Source organism: Hemicordylus capensis, chromosome 1 (genome assembly GCF_027244095.1).
Source record: "Hemicordylus capensis ecotype Gifberg chromosome 1, rHemCap1.1.pri, whole genome shotgun sequence".
NCBI classification, from domain to species: Eukaryota; Metazoa; Chordata; class Lepidosauria; order Squamata; family Cordylidae; genus Hemicordylus; species Hemicordylus capensis.
In genome coordinates, this window is record NC_069657.1 from 285,862,975 (window position 1) to 285,884,141 (window position 21,167).

A 21,167-nucleotide genomic window follows, 5' to 3' on the forward strand; every position below is an offset into this window, starting at 1 on the left:
TAATAATAATAGTATCCGAACAGTTTTTGTCATCCCATCTCTGCTGGAATGTGCATGGATCAATAGTAATTACTGCCTGAAAAAGTTTTGAACTGCTAAGGCGGAACAGAGGTGCCTTTTGATAGAAATGAAAGATGGTTCTGTGGCCATTTTACAGGGTCGAAAGTCTAACAGCTGTTTTGAAGGGTAGCCTTAGAAGTGTAGAAAATAAACTGAGATAGGGCAGCCCTCCCAAAAGGATGGATAATTCACTAGGTAAAAGATTCCAGAACAAACTAATTTTAACACATTTTCTCTTACAGAAATCTGACAAAGGTGCAACTAGCAGCTTTTCCTCCAGTTTTTTGGGAAAGTCACTCTGGCTCCATTTATTATCTAAGTGCAAGTCTCCCCCTTTCCTCCCACTTGGGACTCGCACAGAACAACGCCACGGCTACTCAGTTTCCCCTAAGAAGCCTGAATGAGATTATGTCAGTTGCCCCAAGAAGCTTGACACCTGTTGGCCTGGTCCCTGCACAAAGCACTGTGATCATTATAGAGGCACTGAAGAATCTCATTTAACAAAGGCTGTGTGCAGTTAAAAAATGATGACTATAAGAACAAGGAGGATACATAGGCATTCCTCTGTCCTCTAAGAAAAAGCATGTAAAACCGATTTTAAAAGCTACATTCCTTACATCTTTTTCTTAGGTAGGCACAGAAGATTTGGTGAAATACATGGTAAGTGGTGTCAATCTGAAAAACTAAATGGGGATCCAGTGGAGTGGAGGTCATTTGCGTTTTCTGGCAATTTACGTGAGTTTCACATACAAGGAGAACTGCAAACTGGAAAGCGAGAAGCAAATATCCAGTTTCTCTTTAAGCTGTTCATAAAGAGCTTTCAGATACACACTGCACCAGCCAGGACTGGACTGAAACCACCAATAGCTAAGCAATCTGTGTCATGTTTCAGTCTCCAGCCTTTGAAGATCATGTTATAACACTAGGCTGCCATCTGCATGGAAGTCTTGGCTCCAAAACAAATAATTTGGACTAGTAGTGGGACAAATTCTTCAGGAAAAAACCAAGAAAAAAAAAGATCAAACTGGGAAAGCAGAACAATTAAAAAGGAATGCATTTCCCCAAGATATGGGAAAAAATAATCTTTTAATGAAAGATATTTTTGATGTCTAGGGAAACCGAAAAACTCTTTTTTGAAGCGGGAGAAAAGCATTTATTTCCAGAGTCAACAGGCACATTTTAAAGAAATGTTTTTAGAGTCCACAACTTCTTCCAAACACTTCTGCCAGATTTGACTATTCAGGATCCTCCTCACCTCATGATAAAAGCTCAGCCACTGAACATTTCGCAAATGTAGAAGTCCTTTCAACCACAAACACATTCCTGAAGTTTGTTGGCAAAACCCAGGGACAGCTGGGGATTGTGTGAACATTACTCACATTTCTACATCATCCCTTCTCCAAAGAGCTCACATTTATCCTCACAACCACCCTGTGAGGGAAGAGCTTCCGGGTTCTATCCACTACACACTTCCTTCATTGCAAGGCTTGGAAGCCAGGGCGCGCGTGGGGGGGGGAACCTCCCATCAACCCTAAGGGCAGCTTCCTGACTAATTGTTTGTTGAGCCTGTGTGAAGCTTCTGCCCAAGCGACACATACTCTTCAGAGTGCCCATGGCACCACACGGGAGGCAACTGTCCCCACTGTGTAATGCTACCAGAGCAGATGGGGCTCCTTCAAGGGAAATGGAGGGGCCCCCTTGAGCCCTATACCATTTTGCAAGGCATGCATGGAGTGCTGGGAAATGTAGCCCTTCTCAATGCTTTCCCCATACAGCTCTTAAGAGAGGGATTCCTCACTCTTTAAGGCCCTCCTAGCAGTACTGTATAAGCCACCTAATGGCACAGCAGGGAAATGCCTTCATTAGCAAGCCAGAGGTTGCTGGCTTGAATCCCCACTGGTATATGTTTCCCAGATTATGGGGAAACACCTATATTGGCCAGCAGCGATATAGGAGGATGCTGAAAGGCATCATATCAAACTGCGTGGGACATGGCAATGGTAAAGGTAAAAGGTAAAGTGTGCCATCAGGTTGGTTTCGACTCCTGGCACCCACAGAGCCCTGTGGTTGTCTTTGGTAGAATACAGGAAGGGTTTACCATTGCCTCCTCCTGCACAGTATGAGATGATGCCTTTCAGCATCTTCCTATATCGCTGCTGCCCGATATAGGTGTTTCCCATTGTCTGGGGAAAATGGTAAACCCCTCCTGTATTCTACCAAAGACAACCACAGGGCTCTGTGGTCGCCAGGAATCGACGGCACACTTTACTTTAGCAGTACTATGCAGAAGAGTGGGAAATGGCTCTCACATTGAAGGATTTTTGCCAAAGTGGTCCTTGCTTTAAAAATACACCCCCAATACATTCAAGCCACCCCTCCACTTAGAATCACTAAGCTAAACCCATCTCGAAATACTGTTGAAAACTAGGCAGATTTGGAAAGTTATATAAAACTATCTATTTCAGCAATTAATGCAGATCTTGTACTTTTACTGCATTGTTCATATTTACTGTGTAGATTTAACATGGAAGCCACCAGTGTCCTTTGAAGATTTGTGAGATGTAGAACATCTCTTGTGCCAAAACTCCAATTACTTCCTGCAGATTCTTGATTTTGTGCCTAGAGATTTTATAAGAAGGGGTAGGGTCAAGGGACAACTACGTAATGGACTCTAGGGTTCTGCAGAGCAGCAATGTTCCCAGCAGACTCATTAAAACTTGGGCAGATAACCGACTTCCCACAATGCCACCATGAACTTTTCATGTTGGATTTTAGAACAATGAATATTCCAGGCAGGTGACATTGTAACAATCCAAGTACAGAGATACCCCAAATCGTAATTGGGGTAAAAGGCCATTACAAAACTATCCGTTTCACAGAAGGGAAGGCTGCCCACAAGAGCTTCTTTTATAACTTAAATGTTTTTTCTGAAAAATGTTTGTCAGTTCCCACTGAAGAGGTCTAAAAACGCATCAGCCAGCTGGGTCTGAAGAGTTTCTTTTGGCAGTGATTCTGGGAAAGACAAGTTAATCTTGCTTGCATCTTTCCTTTCCCATTTCAGATAACCAAGATCTGGTTCTTGAAAATCGCCTAAACAAGAAAAACAAGTCCAAATAAGCCTGCAACTGTGATTAGCAGAACCAAATTCAGGGCTCTTTTGCATTCTAAGAACAGAAAATCTTCCTTGAAAGAACACTGTACAGGCTTTTTTTTCTTTTCTTTTTTTTTTTAAAGGATGTGGACTATTTTGAATAGGTCAATGGTAGTGGCCATATAATCACCCCAAATTCAGAGACTAAAATAGGTAGAACATAAGGGAAAGACCTGAGAATGTTGTGGGATGATACCAGCAGGTCAGGAGGTTTCACAATCAGTTCTATATTCCAAGAGTGAGGTACTGCCAAATGGCAGAATACGCCTGAACTTCTGCATGGGAATTGCAGATACAGGACTCACATCTCTGTATATTTTATCTATCTTACAGCAAATGTCCAGATTCAAATGACAACCCATCATAAATGCTGTGGAAGTTCAAAACATTTCCCCCTTCCCACTCACAATGTGCCAAGCTCACCAATGCTGCTCCAAACCCATCTGGGGATTTTGATATCCATTGTATGAAAGCGGCAAGGATCCAAAAAATGGCATAGGCTTGTGCATCCAAGAGGCTAAACAGTTTCCCACCATACCCACACCCCCAGTGTCACACTGCGGTCTGCTTTTGAACCAGAGGGGGCTCTCAGAAACTTTTGTGATATGGCAGGGAGAGCGTGATGTTTAAAGAAAACAAACTCAAAAATAATCTGTGCATGTCCTAGCATTAAAAAAAAAAAAAATTAAGCAAAGCAATGGCACATTGATCCGACCCCAACTCGTAGAATTACTTCAGGAATATATAAATCTGATCATATGCAAGCTCAACATGCTACAGTTTCAGTTTTTGGAATACCAAATATAAGCTTCTTAGTTTAATAAGAAGCTTATTATTATTATTTATTATTACTTTTTTGTAATAATTCCCTATATGAATATATCTGTAACAACATCATCTCAAGACTCTCTCAATAATCTCAACAGAGAATGAGTTCAAATGTCAGCATTTATTAGTTATAAAATACTTAAGGTTCATAGCAATTTACCAACTCTAGCTTAGGTAAATGTTTTTCTGTAATATTTCTCCAGTCCAACTAACCATTTAAACTCTGTAGTTCAACACCAAGATTTAATCAGAACCAACACAGAGCTCTGGATAGAGTATGAGAATCAGGAACGTGTTTCCGATCTTACAAAGCACTTCTGGAGTACAGGAAGCAGCCACAGGGTGGCATGAACCGTAATTGACCCTCAAAAATTCTCCTTGCCACCCCCAAACCTCCAAGCCCTGGCTGATCTGTTTTCATTGCTTCTGCCCGTCCATCCTTTCCCCTTCAAGACTTTTAGGCTGGCTATGGGCCTGGGAAGCACTCTAAGGGCTCTTGTGCAACAGCGTGCCTGCAGCGGGAATGTGGGTGTTATACAAGGGCTCCTTTGCAGTGCATGTGCTTTGTGACTCAGGATATCAGTCACTAATGAAAACTGTTGGCTAAAACAGATTAACTCTCACAGAAGGTCCTGCACAGTTCGCCCACAGCACAGCTCACCTCTGACCCCCAGGAAAGGATTTTCGGAAGATGCAGGGGGAGTTGCTGTGCTAAGGAGGGGCCATGAAGTTGTCTTCCCTGAGTCTGGGTGCATCTTTTGTATGGATAAGAGCCGTACAATTTTAAGACAGGTTTTCAGTGTTTTAAAGAAAAGAACAAACATTTCAACTTCTTTAGCTTCCTAGTCACAGTTAAGATGACAGATTTGCTACGAATTCCAATGTCTTTTAATCTGCCTTTTCAAAAAGTATCTATAAGCCTATAAATTGCCAAGACACATTGATGGCAACATACAGGTAGTAACAAAGAGCGTAATGAGTTTTTTTTTTAACCTGCCTTGGTACGTAGCTGTAATTTTGTCACTTGAGACTTTTACTTTTTACAGTCAAACCTTATAGCAAACAACCCCCTTTAATCAAAGTATTTTAATAAAGACATTACTTTTAAGATATATGAACAATTAACTGTTTATTCAGTCATTTTTGCACTTTACAGCTGGAATTCTGGAAACTCAAACACAACATCTTTGCCTGTGAGCTTCTTGTAGACACCAGAAAATGTTTCTACCTGCAAAAATAAATAACTGAAGTCAGTTTCATACCTATCAGTTTAGAATCATTTTAATAAGAATAATAAAGCTTATTTATAGACCATCCATAACAATTGTTTTCTGGAGAGCTCATAAGATAAAAATAATAAAATACACAACTAAAACCCCAAAAGCTAACAGTTTTAAAAATTTAAGATTTTTTTAAAATATCACTGCCGAAAATGCCCTCTCGTAGGAGCCACCCACCTCATCTCATTTGGTGCAGGCCCTCCAAAGAATATCGTAAGGTACAGGTAGGGACATATGGGGGGAGGAGTAAAAGCACTCTTTTGGGTACCCCCAAACCCATTTAGGGGTTCAAGGTTAAAACATGCACTTTGAATTAGGCCCAGAAACAGACTGGGAATCAATATAGCTGACAAAGCAACAGTGTGATGCAATTAACAGGCTTAGTCCCAGTTAGTAATCTTGTGGCCCTATTTTGGACCTAATACAGTTCCAGAACCATTTTCAAAGGCAGCCCCATGTACAAGACAAAGCACAAGTACACAGCAACATGCAAAAATTGTGCCCTTCCACTCCTAAGAATTTGCTGGCTGTGCCTGCAGGCATGGCCCTTATAAGGTCTTGGTTCTGAAGATGAACTCCCTCTACAACAATAAGGAACAGGCCTGCATGTCAGTGCACTTAAAATGCCATGCTGCCATAAGATATACAGTCCAACTGAATGAAGTAATTCTTATGTTCACATATAGCAAAACAATCAGGTTGGTTGCAGAGGTAGATTTCCCTTCTTCCTACTTTCAATGCAAGATTGATCAAATTGAGCTTGTTATTGATATCCAATATTAAGCACAGATCTGAATCATTTTATTTGCTTAACTAGGCACAGCACGTCTGGCAAGGGAGAAAGCTGGGAGAGTGGATTGCTACTGCCCTCCAAAGCAAGCCAGCATTTCTGAATTGCACCTTGCTCCCTGGGAACCATGAAAAGCAAGCACTAATGCCCAGGCAGGAGCAAGAAACCCTAGTCCAAGATGCACCTACATGTCCTGAAACCTGGGACCAGAGCAACCCACCTGTTCTCATAACTTAATCAGAAAAACAACTGCCTTATGGACATCATGACCAGGACTGACCAATATGAGCAGGTATGTGAGCAAAATTGCAGCCAAGAAATGGAGAGCTGTGCGCAACCACCACCATCTACCTTCTACACCACTCCCACTGCTGTAGCACCATCATTTCAGATCAGGGCTGTCAAACTGCCCGCTGGCTGGATCAGGCTCGCTGAGCAAGCCTGACCAGCCTGCATGAAGTCAGCAGCCCTGTGACAAGCCACCACTTTTCACCTCCACACCGAAGAGGCAGCACTTCTAGTTGTTTGTTGGCCAGCTCGCTTCCTTCTCCCCCCTCCCCACCGCCTGGCCTCTCTCTGGAAGGGAAGTGTGAGTTGCTTGCTTGTTTTGCTGCCATTCTCCTCTCCTCCTCTTCCCTCATGGCAGAATTTTCAGTGTGTAAAGTGCTGAAGATAAAGAGGGAGGAGGAAAGACAACAAGGATAGCAGATGGCATGGGCAGGGGTCTTTTTCTTTGGGCAGAAAGTGAAGAAGAGGAGAGAGGGGGTGAGAGAAATAAGTGGAGGGGAGGTAAAGGGAAGAGGGGTTATGCTTTTCTTGTTTACCCAAAACTCACTAAGTACAGTGGGGCTTACTCCCTACTATGAGTGTTCACTTTAACTGATGTTTCATGTGGGCAGTCTGCTCCCTGGCTCTGTATCCACAATGAGAACAGAGATTAGATTAATTTAATCCACAAGCAAGCATTGACCGGGGGGGGGGGAGAGATCCACTCTATTATTATTATTATTTCTTGTTTACACAGTCAGACAGGTGTTATTGACTGGTTTGTTTTATCCAGACATCGAGTCCTGCCCAAGGACCTGGAATGGCTGAATTTTATTGTCAATTGTTATAGATATTGTCGCAGAATATAGGCTGTTCCCAGTAAAGATGCTTTTTGTAATTGGCTGATGGTGATTTCTGTGGCCCCTATGGTGTTGAGGTGCTCTTCAAGGTCTTTTGGAACTGCACCCAGGGCGCCAAAATCCCACTGGGATTATTTGGGTCTTTTTCTGCCACAGCCTTTCAATTTCAAATTGTAGATCTTTGTATTTGGTGATTTTTTCTATTTCTTTTTCTTCTATTCTGCTATCCCCTGGTATTGCTATGTCAATTATTTTAACTTGTTTTTCTTTCTTCTCGACTACAGTGATATCTGGTGTATTGTGTGGCAGATGTTTGTCTGTTTGTAGTCGGAAGTCCCATAATATTTTCGCATCTTCATTTTCTTCAACTTTTTCAGTTTTTTTGGTACCACCAATTTTTGGCTACAAGTAGCTTGTATTTTTTGCAGATGTTCAAGTGTATCATCCCTGCTACCTTGTCATGCCTTTGTTTGTAGTCAGTCTGTGCGATCTTTTTACAACAGCTGATTAGGTGGTCCACTGTTTCATCTGCTTCTTTACAAAGGCGGCACTTGCTGTTTGTTGGGGATTTTTTGACTTTTGCATTTGTTCTTAGTGCCTGTTCTTGTGCAGCCAGTATTAAACCCTCTGTTTCTTTCTTCCAGTTGCCATTCTTAAGCCATTGCCAGGTCTTGGTGATGTCGGATTTTCCACTTATATTGTGCAAATATTGACCATGCAGGGGCTTATTTTTCCATTTTCCTGCTCGGTTCTTGACTTGTTCTTTCTTGTAGGCCTGCTTTCTTTCATTGGTGTTGAATAGTTTTGCGTTATTGACCATCTGAAGTGCATCTTCTTCACTGTCCTTGATATATTCTTCAAGGCCTCTTTTCTCCTCCTCTATTGTTTGATGGACTTGCAGCATTCCTCTTCCACCTGAGCTGCGAGGGAGGTAGAGCCTATCTACATCACTGCGGGGGTGCAGAGCATGATTGATGGCCATGGTCTTACGATCCAGCGTCTCTAGCTCTGCCTGGGTCCAGTCTATTATTCCTGCAGTGTATCTGATAACAGGTATAGCCCAGGTGTTTATGGGTTGTATGGTGTTCCCGCCATTGAGTTTGGACTTGAGGATTTTTCTAACTCTCCTGATGTATTCACTTCCAATTTTTCTTTTCACTTCAGTGTATACGATGTTATCAGCCTGGAGAATGCCCAAGTATTTGTAATGTTCTTTCTCTTCCAGGTTCTTGATCTTGCTTCCATTGGGCAGTTCTATTCGTTCTGTTTTTGTTATTTTCCCTCTTTTCATTATTAATGCAGCACACTTGTCTATTCCAAACTCCATTGCTATATCGCTACTGAATATACAGACAGTGTTTAGCAGTGATTCGATTTCTGACTGGGACTTTCCATACAACTTCAGATCGTCCATGTACAGCAGATGGTTGATTTTACTTGATGTTTTAGATGTTTGGTATCCGAGCCCTGTTTTGTTTAGTATTTGTGAAAGTGAGGTCATGGCGATTACAAACAACAGAGGGGATAGTGAGTCCCCTTGGGAAATGCCTCTTCTAATGCTAACCTGTCCAAGTGTCTCGCCATTGATTGTTAACTGTGTACTCCACATGCTCATTGCTTTTTTTAAATAAATATCTGAATGTTTTTGCTGACACCAGTAGCTTCTAAACATTTTCTTATCCATGTGTGAGGCAATAAATCAAAGGCTTTCTTGTAGTCAATCCATGCAACACTTAGATTTGTTTTTCTTCTCTTGCAGTTTTCTAAAATCATTTTGTCAATCAGCAGCTGGTCTTTTGTGCCTCTGGTGTTTGGGCAATTTCCTTTCTGTTCAACTGGAAGCTGTTTGTTAGTTAATAAGTGTTGCATCACTTCATCTGCTATTATTCCAGTTAATAATTTGAACATGGTTGGCAGACAGGTTATCTGTCTACAATTACTTGGAACTGCACCTTTTGCTTGGTCTTTCATTATGCAATGAGTTTTCCCAGTTTTTAGCCATTGTTCAACATCACCGTCTTGCAAAATGTGATTGAACTGTTTTGATAGTTGTTTATGAAGACTTGTTAGGTGTTTAAGCCAAAAGTTCATCGTCGCCTGGTGCAGTCCAATTTTTAATTTTCTTTGCTCTTTCACTTATTAATTCTGGTGTTATTATTAGATCTTGCATTTGTTGGTTACATTTTTGACCTCTTTCATCCAGCCTGCTTTTTTATTATAATCTATTGGATTGTCCCATAATTTCCCCCAGAATTGCACTGTTTCTTCTTTATTTGGTGTTTCTAGGTTTCTTGCAGTTTCTCCTATGCTTTGGTAGAAACGTCTCTGATTCGACTGGAATTGGAGATTCTGCCTGTGTTGTGTAATTCTGGCTTCATATCTGCTAATCTTCTTTGAGACTGCTGTTATTTGCTGCTCTATTATTTCCAGGACTTCTCTAATTTTCCTTGAATCTAGGTGGTATTTTTGGATCAGATACTGTTTGGTGTTTTCATTCTTCAGCTTCTTGTCTTTCATATCTTTCAATTTACTAGCATCTGATCTAAGCCTGGAGATTTTATTTTCTAATCTAATCTTCTATTTAGGTGATGTACTGGTTTCTTTTTTTTACAGGTTCACTGATCTTATATCCGAGCTCTTGTGTTGTTATTGTTGCTGCACTGTACATTAGTTGGTTTGTTTCTTGCAAATTATTGGTTGTTATCTCTGCAAGTGCAGCATTGACATCTTTTAATGCCTGAGCAAGTTGTTTTTTGGCAACTGTTTTTAGAGCTGGAAGTCGAACCCTGGTGGTTGTTTGGTTCATGTGCTCAGTTATTTTTTGCTTTAGTTCTTGTTGCTATTCTTTTAAACGGCATTTGGGTTTTTGAGGTGAAAGGGGCGGTTGCCTGGTTTTGATTTTGAAACAGTTCAGCAACTGTGGCATCCTCAATTTCCGACACCTCCTCCACCTGAGCAACTTCTTCAATTGGTGGTAATTCTTCTTCCCTATCTTGAGCCTGTGTTGCTCTTTGCAGTTCTTCCAGCTCAACTCCTGTGAATACTTTTATTTCTTATTATGAATCTTCTCTGGTCTGCTAGCCTTTGTTCTGTTATTTCTGTATCTGGATGCTTCTCTTTCCAAATTTGGCACATTCTTTTTAAATATCCTCTTCTAGTTGGACTAGACTTGTAATAGCAGATCATTATTTCCTTGTTGGCATTTTTCGTATATTTTTTTTGGTTAAGCGACGTTTCTTCCAGTAACCTTGCAGTCTCCAACCCTGGTTGCTCAACTGAGGATCCTGAGTCCTGTTGCCCACTTGCCACCAGATGTCCAGGGACTATAGCACCTGGCACGGTCCTTGTTGACCCGGGCGACGACCGATCCGGTATAGATTTATTAAAGTTATGTCTCACCATATAGTTGATGGGAGAGGCACTCTTTGTCTGGTTCCTCTGGTGAGTCCTGTCCAGTATGGTTGGACCTCTGGCATAGCTCTCACCTTCCTCAGAGCACACAAGCCCCACAACCACGCCAAGGTAGTGCCTCACTGGGGGATGATGATGATGATTTCTATACTGCCCTTCCAAAAATGGCTCAGGGCAGTTTACACAGAGAAATAACAAATAAATAAGATGGATCCCTGTCCCCAAAGGGCTCACAATATAGAAAGAAACCGTAAGATAGAAACCAGCAACAGTCACTTGAGGTACTGTGCGGGGGGCGGGGAGTGTGGATAGGGCCAGTTACTCTCCCCCTGCTAAATAAAAGAATCACCATGTTAAAAGGTACCTCTTTGCCAAGTTAGCAGGGGTCTGTTATCACTGTGTAATGTTCTTGGTTGCAATAACAATTATGTTATGAAACATAATATAAGTGTATGATCATGTAAGGTGGTACGAGGCAGACGTAAAGCGACAGAAAGTGGCAAGAGGCTATGTGTGGCCCCACTGAAGATGCATTGTATCAAATCCATCCCACCACCCAACTGAGTTTGACACTCTTGTTTTAGATTATTTACAGAATTTTTACCACCTAACACGGTGCTTTGGTGGGTGACTGGCATTGAACCACATTGACATGCCAGAGACCTGAAGGTCAGCTGCTAACTGCACTAAATCCTTGTACTGATAGCTGCTACACCAGATGTACTAGCAGGATCAAGAAGAAGATAGCGACTGCCATATGAAACCACCAATGATAGCTCTAAACACCACCCAGAACAGTTTTGGTTTCCTGAAGTGATTCCATTTTGCTTCCAGGTGTGCAGCTACTGTTGTTGCGAAAGCTGACCATTGGAAGTGGCTCAAGGGCCAACTATAAGTTCCAACACTGTGGCAGCCAAAATGCTCCCACTCCCTTGCCATTCAATTATTCAGCATGACAATTTTCAGTTCCTCCTGCTCATCAAGCCAAGTTTTGGAATCTCTATAGTTGCCTGTATAAGGGCAACGTCTCCCAAACCATTTCTTACCTTGTGTTCAACATTATTCTGTTGTGCTTTGTCTAAGTGGACCTTTATGAGCCGGCTGCCATCCAGTTTTACACGGATCCTCTTGCCCACAATTTCACTGGGGAAAACCAGGTCTTCGAGAATGGCATCATGCACTGCAGTAAGTGTACGGCTGGAAAGAAATATTACGAACAATTTAAAGATTTTTATCACTGCCAATTTTCCCATTGTCTAATGAAATATGAACTCTGCTACCAGATGCAGCACGATTTGACATTTGTGTGGGGCCTGCTTCAGATTAAGCTCTTTCCCGACATGTTAATACCACACTATCCATTCTGTCTCTTGTCACCCACAAAAGGTTTGAACTTGGCACTCTGCCAAAATCAACACAGATTTTCTGTTTAGGGAAACTTAGGTGCTACACAGCAATCAGAAGGATGTTTTCACAGGTGATGTATGTGTAAACAGCAAGATCCATTTCTTAGCAACACCTTTTCTAGATGTTCTTTTACAGACACCAGGACTGCAGCAGCAAGGCAGAATGTGCTACAATCCTGCTTCACCCAGCACTGTTTATACAGTTCTCAGAAGAGGCTTTAGTTAAACCAAAATTCCTTTCACTCCCGTGAAGTCAACAAAACAAAGCTACTCATTTTTTGTTTTAGGTCTCCTAGACAATTAATGAGATTCTGTCTCTCCCAGTTCTTATCTCTTAGTCTATTTGATTTTTTCAACTGCTAGGAAAGAACTGAAAGCTTGAAGTATAACATTCAAACCAACATGCCACAACTGAAAGCAAAGCTACCTATTCTACCTGCTAATTGAGCCTCAGAGAGTATAACTGCCAACCTTGGTTGGATGCCAGAAGAAATGCACTACTATCTACCTACCTACCTACTATTGGAAAGTTACAGGTTCAACAATTAGAATGCTCAGCCTATCCCGTTCCTGTCTTAACTAGGAAGTACACAGAACTCTTTTGCCTCACAGCTGCTTGAGTAATTGCCCCTTATCACTTTTACTGCTACAGAAGAGCAGATAGACAGTAGCCTCATACTGCTGCCCAGTACAGATCAAGATGGCATGGATCCTAGACACACAATAGTGTTCCCTCTTGCCAGTTGTCAGGCTGAAACCACAACTCTAGATTCCCGATAGCCAGAACTGAGAGCCTGGTACTTTTGGTATCTATCTAGTATCCATATTGTGTTAATGGTACAAAACACAGAAAGATTATTATATAAAAGCCAATGAAAGAGCTTCTCAAGCAGCCAGCAGAACTTTACACTGCATACAAATCTACAATAGACACTGTCTCTCCCATCACATGGTTTACTACTGTAGACTTGAGAAGTCAGTGTTATGAGAGACACTACTACAGTATGGTATTGTCATAAGAAACATCTGGAGAAATGATAACCATCTTGTGATGTCAAATTCTTAATAAATAGTAATAAATCATCATCATGATAGCTGATGGCCAGATAGACCAAGAGTTCTTAAACTAGTTAAACACATCTGAGGCCTGATCCCACAGACCTCAGGAAATTAAGCAGCAATTGACGTTTCAGAATCACATGAACATATGAAGCTGCTTTAAACTGTGTTAAGACCATTGATTCATCTAGTCCAGTACCGTTTACTCTTGACTGGCAGCACTTCTCAATGAAGTCTTTCCCAGTCCTGCCCACTCTAGGATGTCCTTTTAATTGGAGGTGCTGAGCAATGAACCAGAAGCTTCTATATACAAAGCACGGACGTGAACTATGATCCCTCCCAGGATTATGGCCTGGCAAGTAGCAGGAGAGATTCATAATGACACTAAGTCAGGGTTTCTTAACCTTGGGCCCCCAGATGTTGTTGGACTACAACTCCCAGAATCCCCAGCCATAAAGGCCATGTCTGGGGATTCTGGGAGTTGTAGTCCAACAACATGTGGGGGGCCTAGGTTAAGAAACCCTGCACTAAGTTATTACTATTGTCATTCAGTTTCTCTATAGCACATTCATTTGCTGGTTGAATGACCATAACAAGATTCGATTTGAAACTAGCACCTTCAAGCATTAACTATATATATGCACAATGATACCTTTTTTGGTTTATTTAAAGAATTATTTTCCTACTATGGATCTTACAGCAGGATTTGATATTTGAAATGCAGGTTGGGCAGATTAATGGTGGTGGAAGGTTTAAATTTGTGTTTTTTAAAATTAATTTTATAATAAGGGTAAAATTTATAGTTGTTATCACGAAAAGAGGTGCACGGGAAGTCAATTTTGTAATTGTGTTTATTATGATTGTTATGGTTATTATTATTGTTAAAAGTTAATAAAAATTTGAAATCATATATATGCACAATGATAGAATTGAGGGATGTGCTGTCAGAATTCAATCTGTGTGTCACTTCAACACCTCAGCACATGCATTTCACCAATTACCTTCTTGGACGCTTCTGCTTGTTTTTTGTGCGGCTTTTTCTCGTTGGCTTTGGCAAAATTCTTCTCTGTTAAAGAAAAGAGCATTAAGTCCTCAGTAAATTTCTTTCACATATAGGAAAGGAGCAAAGAGTGACATTTTAGAACAATTAAAACAAGAATTTGCTGTTTGTGATCCAAGATCCAGAGGGATGCTCTAGTGTTTAACTAGAAAATAGTTACAGGCTTCAATGGGACTTGTATTCAAATATGTGTATTGACAGTTGGGCCCCCTTTAATCCCTGTGGGCACTTGGAGAGGCCTAAAGCTGGAGGCCTGCTGAATCCAATTACGATGAACCAGAAATTGGGTCCTGTGCATTTCTGAGAAGCAGAAAAGGACTGGCACTATCTATTGCAGTGAACTTTGCCCCAGATATAGTAAAAACTGCTGACAGCAAGATGTATGGATTTGGAGACCAACAACATTTTGAAAGTATTATTGATAAGGCAGAGTAGGCATCTTGAAAGATGCAGCAGGTGGCATAAAAATGAAACGCACAGCTGAAATGATCGGCAGTTACCAGGCCAACAAATATCTCCACTTATATAGCCCACAGACGCCAATTCCATCAGATAACTGTCTCCTAGGTAGGGATGTGCATGAACCTGTTCGGATGCCCTTTTACGTGCCTCCGAACAGGTTTGAACGACTGGCAGTTCGAAGGCGAAGTTCGAAGGCGGGGAGGGGGGATATCTTTAAGGGCGAGGGAAGGTGCTCTTACCCCTCCCACTGCTACTCTTTAAAAGGGTCTGGGGGTGGGGGGGGGCAGCAGGGTACCTCCCTGCCGCCCCATTGCGTCAGACCAGAAGTGACAGGAAGTACCCAACATGCGTACACATGTCAGGCAGGCGCACTCACACACACGTCAGGTACTTCCTGTCACTTCCAGTCCAATGAGGCAACGGTACAGCAGGGAGGTATGCCGCCGTCCCGCTGGACCCTTTTAAAGTGTAGCACGAGGGGGGGAACACAACAGGAGTGGTAAGATCACCCTCCCCCGCCGCCCTTAAAAGGTATCCTCCCCACACCTTCAAGCCATCCCCCGCTGGTTCCATGCACATCCCTACTCCTGGGAACATCTTTCTGTTGGATCATCTCCTCACTCATCTCTCTTCTCTTCCCTCCTTTCATATTTCTTAATTCTCTGCATTGCTTTCTTTCTGTCTCTGCATCTTCAACTTTCTTTCACTTACAGGATCACTGGAGCTCTTTGAGAGGTAGCTATGAAATGCTTTAGTGGGGCCATCTCTCCACTGTTCATGTATCTTTGTATGCTACAGAAGTATTCTTATTTGTTTTAAAAACAGTGTAGTTTAATACTGTGCCTTAAGAACACCTTGTTTATTCTTATCAGTGATACTTCCAAGTTGTCTGAAATGTGGTTTTCACTCACTGGAGTAAGAGAGAAGCAGAACACACACATGTGTATTTTATATATCACTATCACTGGAGCTTAGGATTGCAACCTTACACTACCATTAGCATAAATTTTATAGAGAAGAGTTGTCCTTTATAAACACAAAATCCTTTTTTCATTTCTTAATGCAGTATCTAGCAGAACCCTAAACAGCTATGAGAAATGGCTACCTACCTGAGCAATGAACACCACATGCTTTCCGCTGAATTTTTTCTCCAGCTCACGAACTAGCCGCACCTGAATCTTCTGGAAAGATTTCAGCTGAGGAACTGGTACAAATATGATGATTGCTTTTCTGCCGCCACCAACTTCAATTTCCTAAGCAAGACAATTCATTTTGAAGTACAAGCTAAATATAGTTTAGAATTTCCAACAGTCACTTCAGTACTCATGGAAGAGAAAACATGAAGCTGTCTTATAGTAAATCAAGCCTTTGGTGTACACAATCCAGTATTGTCTCCTCTGACTTCACAGTAGCTCTCCAGGGTCTCAGGCAATGATAGTACCCAGCACCTGATGCCCGATGACTTACTGGGGTTGAACCTGGGAGTTTCTGTATACACAGCCTGTGCTCTACCACTGAACAATGCCCTCTTACCATCTTGGATAAAGCACTAAGTATCAACAAGCAACTCCTTCCTGAACCAACTCTTCAGCTCCAAGGAGAGTGTCCTCGGAGGAAGAGGAAGGAGGATTAGGAGACAGTCAGTAGACACATGCAAGAGATCCTCCTGGTAGAACCTACAGGTGAAACTCGGAAAATTAGAATATCGTGCAAAAGTCCATTAATTTCAGTAATGCAAATTAAAAGGTGAAACTGATATATGAGACAGACGCATTACATGCAAAGCGAGATAAGTCAAGCCTTAATTTGTTATAATTGTGATGACCATGGCGTACAGCTCATGAAAACCCCAAATCCACAATCCCAGAAAATTAGAATATTACATGGAACCAAGAAGACAAGGATTATAGAATAGAACAATATCGGACCTCTGAAAAGTATAAGCGTGCATATGTATTCAGTACTTGGTTTGGGCCCCTTTTGCAGCAATTACTGCCTCAATGCGGCGTGGCATGGATGCTATCAGCCTGTGGCACTGATGAGGTGTTATGGAAGACCAGGATGCTTCATTAGCGGCAATGCAGCTCTTCTGCATTGTTTGGTCTCATGACTCTCATCCTTCTCTTGGCAATGCCCCATAGATTCTCTATGGGGTCAGGTCAGGCGAGTTTGCTGGCCAATCAAGCACAGTACACTGTATACTTTTCAGAGGTCCGATATTGTTCTATTCTACAATCCTTGTCTTCTTGGTTCCATGTAATATTCTAATTTTCTGGGATTGTGGATTTGGGGTTTTCATGAGCTGTACGCCATGGTCATCACAATTATAACAAATTAAGGCTTGACTTATCTCGCTTTGCATGTAATGCGTCTGTCTCATATATCAGTTTCACCTTTTAATTTGCATTACTGAAATTAATGGACTTTTGCACGATATTCTAATTTTCCGAGTTTCACCTGTATTTCTGAGTTCATAAAGTTAGAGTTTAGTATGAGAAACTAACCATGTCACCTATTTCAAAGGGAACAAACCTAGATGAGTGCCTTGTGGTTCTCAAAACTGGAACAGATATGATCTGCTGCATGTGCATATATTTCTAGTATTTGTCACTGAAATAAGAACAGTTGTACAGTGCGGTATAGCCATACATCCAATGGATGAAAAACCACTGCAGCAGACACAAGTTCAGTATTTATCTCACAAGAGATTCTCCTCATTGTTAAGTGTTAGCCATATTGTAGACGCCTCATCCAGATGAGAAACAGAGGCTAAACACCACACATGGCTAAATCACTGCACAACACAATTATCATCCGTTTTGGCCAAAACAATGAGTTCTTTTCCATAGCTATCAGTTTCTAGAAAATGTGTTTCTGGACCCAGGCTTTTATGTGATTGTCTCTACTGCTGCTTCTTTGTATTTTGCATAGTTATCTCATGCTTGTATTTTAAATCTTTTTAGTCAGATCTGTGTTTTTATATTTTAGGTTAATATTTTGTGTAATTTTCATAGTCTTGCTTTAATTTTTGGGTGAACTGCCTTGGGATTGTTTTAATGAAAAGCGGTATACAAATCTAACAATAAATAAATAGCCAAAGTATATTTTATGGGCAGCATATGGCCTTGATTACACTAGAGCACTGTTCAAATTCTACCAAAGACTTTAAAAACCTTGTAACTGTGTACCATATACCAACACTTCTGGGAGTCATATAATACCCAATGCAAGTAGAAAAACCAACACAGCTATGCAACATCTTTTCGAAGCAGAGATCTTACCCCTTGAGTCTCTTTGATCATATGTGTCCTGCATGGTTTGTCTCCTCAGCAACCACAAATACTGAGAAGTTGTAGGAATATGCAGGATGCTCCCCCACCAGGGGGGAAATCTTGCTGTCCAACGTTGTGGAATGGGACCATACCTCACTGCTCTTTACGGAGCTAGGCTCCCATCCGCCACCTGAGCAGAGCCATGCAAGAGCCACCTCACTGGATGCCCACGTTGGGATCTGTTTGATCCTACAGCAACTCAAATCTCTCGCTCCAGTTACTCATATTAATTAACCCCTCAACAGAATTCCAGGAAAAGCAAAATAAATAAGTAAAAAATAACCTTTAAAACTTTTTAAAAAGAAGTTTTTACAATGTTACGCCTTGAACTCATTTAAAGTACCAACACTGATGAATGTACACATTATGCATCTCATGAAGCCAGCTGAAACCTTCACTGATGGGAAGCACCCTTTAAAGCTACCTTTGCTGCTGTGATGTTCAATTCTCTCAGCTGAGCCTTTAAGTCGGAATTCATCTCCAACTCCAAAAGAGCCTTGAGAGAGGAAAGTTAAAGAAAATGTAAAGAGTTATTTTAACAAACAAAACGTACCTGCTCTTTGTCATACTAACATTCTATAATTGTTACTGAATGTTATTTATTTTATTTTGACAATCACACATCTATTTGATTGGAGTGTAGAAAGAATTACGAACACTCTTCCTATCCCACACTTCAAACACATACAGAAAGCTAGAAGTTTGCTTTTCAATATAAATGAAATGCCAACAGTCAACAACAACCATAATAACTCATACAGCAACTTACACAGCTTTGGCTGCAGCTCCCAAACTACTTGTTTGCGAACACAACTGTCTACTCAAAAGTGCCTTGGTTATTATAACAGTATTAATTTGGCTGAATATTAACCTATATAGGGTAGCATCAACATTAAAAGTACTACAGACTGGAGCCTAAAGATTCCAATCCTCATATTACCTGTAAACAAAGCTGCTAACATTATGAGCCACATACCTGGGAGATGCCAGACTCAAATTCATCTGGCTTTTCGCCATTGGGCTTCACAATCTTCGCACTGGAACTAAACATTGCTCTGAATTTAAAAGAAAAGGAAGCAGCATATCAGCATATTGCTCAAAAGCATTTGCTCCTACCACAATGGCTATAGGTCACCTCCAGGCTCAGAGGCAAGATGCCTTTAAAATCCAGTTGCAGGGGAGTAACAGCAAGAGAGAGATCATGCCCTCAGCTCTTCACTGTGGGCTTCCCAGAGGCATCTGGTGGGCCATTGTGTGTAACAGGATGCTGGACAAGATAGGCCTTGGGCCAGATCCAGCAGGGCTTTTCTTATGTAATGCAAGCAGGAGTCTTGATTGGGGGAGGGCAACTCTAAAGGTGAATTAGTTAGCATGTTGGACTGGGAGAGCCAGGTTCAAATTCCCACTCAGCTATGAAGGACTATCTCAAAGAGTTGGTGTGGTGCACATGGTTCTCCTCCACCCTTTGTATCCTTATTCTAAGCTCTTTGGAAGAACAGAACAAAAATGCAACAAGTATTTCAGGCATAATTGAGAGCACTGTTCACTTTAACCTTAATTAGTACAATAAGAGCCATATAGGTTTTCAAAAGGAGTAGGGGTAGTGATTACAAACAGACACTATGCGCAAAAAGCCTGTAAGTCAAATCTTTGCTCAGCCAGAAGCTCATTGGGTGATCCTATACACTTTCTCTCTCTCTGAACTTGTTTCCACATGAGAGATAACAGTAGTTTTTCATTTCTAGAAAGAGTGCTATGTAAATTATGTGTAAGCATAACAGGGATGTTTTTTTCTACATAATCCACACTGAAAACTATTTGTTTGTTGAAAAGAAGTAAAATAAGCCAAGCAATTACATCCATAGTCAACCAGAACCTTCATGAATGGATTCTGGAACCACACATCCAACTCCCAGAGCTGGGCACCTGATTCAACCTTTCTAAAAACTACCATGTGATGATAATTATGTGGTGTCTCACATTACGGACACCATGAGACTGTCAGGCCAGCTCCAGAGGGACCCCCTCAAGCCCCACCTCCCAATACCGGTAAGATGTCAACGACAGGGCAAGAAAACCAGAACAGCAGGGGAACTTCTTCACCTAGCTTCCCAGAGCTGTGCAAAGAAATGCCTCCACGCTTCTTCCCAGAGTACACGCATAGGAGCTAGAAGCCATGTGCTGCCGCCACTGGGAGAAGAACCCTGGGTAGGCTTGCAAAGGGAGAGAGGCCTGGTCTCCAGCTCCTCCTGGAAGCCAAGCAAACTCCTGGCTTTTCCAGCACTGCCGGAGACCCAGCGAGAGCTTCATAGAGAAGAACGCGAGCCCTGTAGCCGGCATTGATGACGAGGAGGCCGTGCAATGTGCAGAAGAGGGCGAGAACGAGAGGCACACGGGAGGCCCGCGGCAACCCCGCCGAGCCCAGGAAGGGAGCCCGTTACCTGCTCCTCTCCGCCGCCCCCACCCGCGCGTGAAGCCCTCGCAAAGGCGCCCCCTCCCTCCATCAACAAGAGCCAGGTCTTTTTCTTGTCCAGGAAAGCCATCGAGCACTGAGACACATCGAATCGGGTGCATCTCGGGGCGTTGGCTCTACACAGACGCGTTTTCTCCAGCGCGGCACAATATTACCGGAGTCTCCGTTGGAAAAATACCCCATGCCACCTAACAGGCCCAGACGGATCGCACCCACCTCGTCCAGCGCCGGCCTAAGGAAGAGGAAGAGTTCTCGCGAGAACACCAGAGACACTCTCTCTCTCCGGGAAAAGCAGCAGTTCCACCCACCAATCGGCTTGCAGCTATATCAGGAAGCCGGAAGAAGAATGCTTCCGCCCTACTGAAGCTCCTGGGTGGGCGTGAACGTCTGGCAGAGAAACGACTTGGTTGGCTTGTGGTCAGCTTTCAACTGTGACGGTCCGCTGAGAGATAGAGCAGATATGATGCTATGGCGAATATTTATATACCGCTTTTCTAAAAGAAAATCCCGAAGTGGTTTACATAGATATAAATAAATTTTAAAAATGGTTCCTTGTCCCCCAAAGGGCTCACAATCTAAAAAAGAAACATAAGACATACACCAGCAACAGCCCCTGGAGGGCCAGTTGCTCTCCCCATGCTAAATAAAGAGAATCACCACTTTTAAAAGGTGTCTCTTTGCTTATTTAGCAGGGGACTCAGCAGAGAAGAAATCCAAAGACTGGATTT

General features: G+C 42.1%; 1 protein-coding gene and 1 non-coding gene across 3 annotated transcripts; both read right to left on the reverse strand.

Moving 5' to 3' along the window:
* Positions 1-5,149: 5,149 nt before the first annotated feature.
* RPS7 (ribosomal protein S7) lies at positions 5,150-20,772 on the reverse strand. Of its 2 annotated transcripts, none has more exons than XM_053285949.1 (7): positions 20,656-20,772; positions 18,943-19,021; positions 18,391-18,462; positions 15,744-15,887; positions 14,114-14,178; positions 11,694-11,844; positions 5,150-5,267 (listed from the first exon to the last, which is right to left on the reverse strand). In XM_053285949.1, the coding sequence occupies exons 2-7, from the start codon at positions 19,015-19,017 to the stop codon at positions 5,190-5,192; spliced, it is 585 nt and encodes a 194-aa protein (XP_053141924.1). In that variant the 5' UTR covers positions 19,018-19,021; positions 20,656-20,772; the 3' UTR covers positions 5,150-5,189. The 2 variants fall into 2 exon arrangements, with proteins under 2 accessions (XP_053141924.1, XP_053141925.1); XM_053285950.1 differs by lacking the exon at positions 20,656-20,772 and adding an exon at positions 20,595-20,645.
* On the reverse strand, positions 17,935-18,142 carry LOC128341358 (small nucleolar RNA SNORA73 family). Its single transcript, XR_008314367.1, has one exon. It is a non-coding gene; the product is annotated as a small nucleolar RNA SNORA73 family (small nucleolar RNA).
* Positions 20,773-21,167: the final 395 nt, after the last annotated feature.

Excerpts from the sequence above, each read along its gene's own strand:
- RPS7 (XM_053285949.1), bottom strand. The coding sequence starts at position 19,017 with ATGTTTAGTTCCAGTGCGAAGATTGTGAAGCCCAATGGCGAAAAGCCA. Across the intron at positions 15,888-18,390 it reads TGAACATCACAGCAGCAAAG|GAAATTGAAGTTGGTGGCGG; the intron begins GTAGCTTTAAAG and ends TGTCTTGCTTAG. Across the intron at positions 11,845-14,113 it reads AAGCAGAAGCGTCCAAGAAG|CCGTACACTTACTGCAGTGC; the intron begins GTAATTGGTGAA and ends ATTTCTTTCCAG.